This window comes from Triticum dicoccoides, chromosome 7A (assembly GCF_002162155.2).
Source record: "Triticum dicoccoides isolate Atlit2015 ecotype Zavitan chromosome 7A, WEW_v2.0, whole genome shotgun sequence".
In the NCBI taxonomy this organism is placed as follows: Eukaryota; Viridiplantae; Streptophyta; class Magnoliopsida; order Poales; family Poaceae; genus Triticum; species Triticum dicoccoides.
In genome coordinates, this window is record NC_041392.1 from 139,746,137 (window position 1) to 139,751,456 (window position 5,320).

At 48.6% G+C, this 5,320-nt stretch overlaps 1 protein-coding gene across 1 annotated transcript in view; it reads left to right on the top strand.

The window, feature by feature from the left end:
- LOC119331008 (26.2 kDa heat shock protein, mitochondrial-like) overlaps window positions 1-700 on the top strand; it is a 2,078-nt gene extending 1,378 nt beyond the window's left edge. Inside the window, exon 3 of the mRNA XM_037604164.1 lies at window positions 272-700. Within this exon, the coding sequence (XP_037460061.1) occupies window positions 272-528 (257 nt within the window). The 3' untranslated portion in view covers window positions 529-700. The remainder of the gene's footprint in view (window positions 1-271) is intronic.
- Window positions 701-5,320: the final 4,620 nt, after the last annotated feature.

A 5,320-nucleotide genomic window follows, 5' to 3' on the forward strand; every position in this document is an offset into this window, starting at 1 on the left:
GGAGGCGACAGCACGGCGAACGGCGGCCTGAGCGCTGGGAGATGGATCTTGTCCTGCGTGCGTGCGGACTCGGCGGCGGCGTTTCGTCTGCGCTCGATCGTGGGGTTGTGTTGCCTCATGCGTGCGTGTGTTCTGGTAAGGCAGCCCATCAATGTTTGGGCCTTCGTCTTTCCACCGAGCTGCACCTCGGGCCTGGAAAAAAAATCTATATAATTATAGCCTGTGAAACTTTTCACGCCCCGGGCCTGGGCCCTGGGTGCCCGGGGCCCAGCTCCGCCCCTGGACCACGTGAAGGCGCGCGCGGACAAGAACATCCTGGTCATCGAGGGCGAGGGCGAGAAGCAGCCCTGGGACGGCGACGACGACTCCGCGATGCCGAGGTACAACCGCCGCATCGAGGTGCCTGCTGCTGACGCGTACAAGATGGACAAGATCAAGGCCGAGATGAAGAATGGCGTGCTCTGGGTCACCCTGCTCAAGGTCAAGGAGGAGGAGCGCACGGACGTCTTCCACGTCAAGGTCGAGTAGTCCCAGTGGTTGTGCTCATGGAAGACGCCTTGTTGATGTGGTCATGTTTGGTGTCTTTCTTCCTTGTTTTGCTTCGTTGATCGTCTTGCATCGAGTAGGTGAAGTTGGCCACGAACTCTGTTAGTTTCCTCTAGTTGGGCATATGATGAACTTGCTTTGGTGGTGAAACTGGTCATGAAATTGGTCATGAAATTCTGTTGATTTCCTCAAATTTGGCATATGATGAACTCATTTGGTGCTGAAATTGGTCATGAAGCCATGTTGATCTCCTTAAGTTTGGCGTGCTGGACTAATTTGGTGGTGAAATTGGTCATGAACTTTGTTGATTGTCTCGAGTTTGGCCTGATGAACTACTCTGATTGTCTTAAGCCTTTCTATCTTATCTCGTCCTTGATCTGTATTGCTTTAAGCTTTCTGTAAAAAGCTGGGCATTCATGCCTACTCTCTGAAAAAATGACTGATTCATCTCCTAGAGTTTGACTGATTCATCACATTATCCTTGAGTTAAACTTCTTGTAAGAACTGTAACTGTTCCACTTTGTAGTTGTCACATGAGATAGGCGTTTGTTTGTTTATGTCCAATGTCCTGCTTATTTGATTTTCTCAAGTTTAATGTGATGAACTGATTTGGTGGTTCCTGAATGTTTTCTGTTTGTCCTCTGTGTTACCTCTTGTAAGAACAGTAACCGTTTGTCCTCTGTAGTTGTAGCGTTATCGTGCGAACAGCCATGCGAGATGGGCATTTGCTTGTTTATCTAATGCTTTGTGATTTTACTTTATTTTTTGTTTTATGCCTTTTGATTTTGTTGGTTACAAATTGAACAGAATTGCAGTATACAGGATGAAAAGGCAACCACGCAATTCACACAAACAAAACTTTTGTTTCATCCGGCCCACAAGGAGGTGCAACGACAACACGAAGCGAGTCCCATAGAGCGTCACCCTGCGGTAGCTTGCCTCCGCGATGAGTCCAGGCGTGGAGGAGAGCTCATGACTCCATCAACAAGAAGAGAAGGGAGAGGTGTGTGTTCACTGGTCTACCTTCGTTGTCGCCGCATCCACGAACGGAAAGAGGATTTGACTGGCACCTCGAGTTACCTCAACATCCTAACCTAAAACAACGACAATAATATGCTTCATGGCCAATCATGGCTGAAATGCGAGCATGGCCTTCTCTCAGAATTCATGAAGGATATTAACTCGAAAATAAACATAATATAATGGATCGATTAAAGGAAGTTAATTCTTATCATAAGGTATTCATCCATATTCCCAAGAATAAGTACAACTACTCAAACATAATGGCAGAAAATATAGAGAGGGTCAAGTTACAAGCCGGCATCGAACCGGGGAAGGGAGAAGGCATGACGGCGCTGGTGGATATCATGGTGACAAAGGCGGCGTCGGTGGAGATAGTGGAGATGGAGGCGGCGCGGTGGAGATGACACTGGCCCGAAGGCCGGTGCGTGTGATGGCGGAGGCTCCCCTTCTTACTTCTTGTCTTCACCCTTCTTATTTTATGGAGCTGGTTTTGGAGCAGCTAGCAATGGAGGAGCTGGTTTTGGAGCAGCTAGCAATGGAGATGTTGTGATCTAATCTTGGGTGAATGATGGCTTGATGCCGGTGTCTAGGAATGAGGGCCTGATTTTGCTCCTCCATAGATGCGATGTCCTCCTTCATCCAAGGGCTATAGGGGAGCCAAATCTTCTCTCAAAACGGCCCTTGTTCGACAAGGGTCGTGCAGGAAAAAATGAGGACGAAATCGGAGCAAAATCAGGAAAGTTATGGCTCAAGCCAAAATATCGAGTTGTCGGAGTCAGGTATGACCTGGCGCGGTCGTACCATGCTTCATCGATCGCTCTAGACACTTTGGTAAAATGGCCGCCATTTCTTCATACAAAATTGAATTTTGATGCTCTTGGGCTCGCTGGATTCGTATGAATGACACCAATGCGTATGTGGTATGAATGACACTTCCAAGTGCCTAAGTAGGAGAGAGAAAGCGGGCACATTGTGGAGGCGACGAGCTTGTGTGCTAGCTGAGTAGGCGGAAGAAGATCAAGAAGAAGGGATTGATTGTTTATATTTTCCTAGGTTTGTCCCACTTGGAAAGAATGTATGCCAAGCATGTTCAAAGCCCTTTGACCTCACAAAAACTGAGTAGTGTTTTAATAGAAGTGGGGCAAAACTTAGGGGTACAGTATTCCCATTCGTTGTAAAGGCCTTGACAATACAGCTATCATAGAGTTTATGGGTACGATGGCGCTCTCGCTTCACTGCAAGTACCTCGGCACGCCTCAATCACTTCGCAGGCAACACAAGATCGACGTGCAACCGCTCATCGAAAAAATTGCCAACCGCCTGCTGGGCTAGAAATTTTAAGCCGCGCTCCATCGCATTTTCTCTAGACCTGCTGCATTCGATGCTATCCGCGCTCCCCATCTTCAGCATGTCTTGCATCCCGTTATCTACATGGGTCCTTAATTAGTTCGATCTTCAACGGGCTTGGCTATGGACCAACAACGATCAATGCTTGGGAAGGGCATTGCAAGCTTGCCCGGACTTGGTCTGTCGCCCACGTCGTTGTGGCGGGTTTGGCATCCAAAATCTGGAATGTTTCAGCTAGGCTACAGCTTAGACGGCTTTGGCTTGTGAAGACGACAGTCAACTTACCCTGGGACGGCCACATCGATTTTTGGAATGATACACCGCAGCTCATGTTGAAGAAGACCCGTCCGGAAGCGCGGTACGCAAGCAATTTTGCGGATGCTTTTCAGGAACCGAAACCCCACGCGCCTGGGAGGGACCCTGTCTGGACGCGCAACGGCTATGGGCTGCCCTAGGTCGGTTCGCCCGCCCCTAAAGTCTCGAGGATCGCTTTCCTTCAACGAAGAACGAACGAAGAACAACAGACAAAGAATAAGGGAGAGGTTTAAAACTAGGATAAAAAGTAAATTGATTGTTTGATTATGTCTTTTCAATCGGCCGTCACCCCTTAGGTATATAAGAGGAGGCTGGACTTCCCGTGCAATGAAAATGTTTGGATTCATGTCCAAAATCCTAGTCAAATTTGGATTGGTTTTGTCCGAACTTTCCAAAATTGTTCAGTTTAAACTGGCTGCACCTTGCGGGTAATTTTTGAGGTGGTAAACGATCTTGGATGAAAACGAGCCTAAAAGCAATCTTGACCGTTTCGACGAGACGAATAACTTTCATGTTGAATGTTGTTTGATCAGAGGTCATCTTGAGGGTCAAATCGCTCGCGCAAAACGGGCTATTATTCGCGCTACCCATCAGACAGGGTGTCTGGTGGGGCGCCATTTTTTGCCTCCTGACAGGGTTATATTCCTATGGCTCTGACTTTTGCATACGAATTAAGATTGAGACGATTTTTATATCAAAATCAACCGTTTCGACGAGACACATATTTCATATTGAAACATTTTCCATTTGAGGCCGTCTTAGGGGCGTAATGTAACACCCCGAGAAGCATGCTTCAGTAACTCCACGCTAATGATGCCGAGTCACCCTACTTACTAAGCTAATTGCCCATTGATTGAAAATGAATTCAAAATCAAAATTAAATTGCAAGTCAAATTTATACTTTTTTAAAAATGCAAATAAAATAGTTAGTGTTTTAGAAAATAATCCCTAAGTATTTATCATGTAGAAACCAACCTCTTTTGACTTCCCATTTCCCCCCTAGAAAATCAAACAATGGACCAACAACGCTTAAGTGGTCCATTTAAATTCAAACTGAAATTAGGCCTTTCGAAAATAATCTAAAACCCTGTGAATAGTTCCACAATATTACAAAGTATTTATAAGACAAATTTCTTATAGAACAAATTTTATTTGGATCTAAAACAAATCAAAACAGAAAGTTTAAAAGAAAAAAAATGAAGAAATGCTAGACACTTACGCCTACTACTACAAGAGGAGGCCCAACCCACCTCCACGTCTCCTGCTACCTCTCGCTACAGTGGGAGCAGGGGGATCGGGCGGCCATCCACGCCTCCCTGGCCGCCGTGTCGAGCATCCAGCACCTCCACGAGGAGGATAAGGTCACCCCCGACCCAGTAGACGAATATCCTAGCCCCAAATCCCTCAGCCTCTCTCTCTTTCGATTTGGAAGTTCGTCCGAGAGCTACTCGTCATGGATGTTGTTGTCGTTGCGGCCACCGACTTCCCCGGCGCCTGAAAAGTTGTCCAGGAGTTGCGCCATGGACGTCTCCTTCGGCTACTTCTACCGGTTCGAGCGGGGAAGCACTGCATCCCCGGGATCGACGCGTCTTCCTGGCCTACAGGCGTCGCTGCCCCGCGCCCGATCTACCTCACCGGAGCTCCTCCGCCCTGCCGGACGCGCCCTCCGTCTCCCTTTGTGAGTGCCACCTCGATTCCCCTCTTCCCCCTTCCGTCTTCCCGCCGTAGTCCGACGTCCGCAGCCGCCCATCTCCGGCCAGTGGCCGCAATCACCGCGGACACCCAGCCCCGCGCCACTGCCCGCCAGTGCATCACGCATCCCTGACTAGCACCGCCGCTGCCATTTTGCTCCTCTGCTGCTCGTTACTGCTCCGGCTCTATACCGGGCACTTCTGCTGCTGCCCTTGCGTTGCTGTTGCTCTACTAGTGCCGCTAGTTGCTGCCGATGCTGCTACTTGCTGACATCGCTGCTCGCTGTTACTGCTCTCTACTGCTGCTGCTTTGCTCGCTGATGCCGCTGCTTAGCCTCAACGTTGCGGCTGCGCTTCTATACTGCTGCTTTGTGGCTGGCCATGGCCGAGTGTGTTGG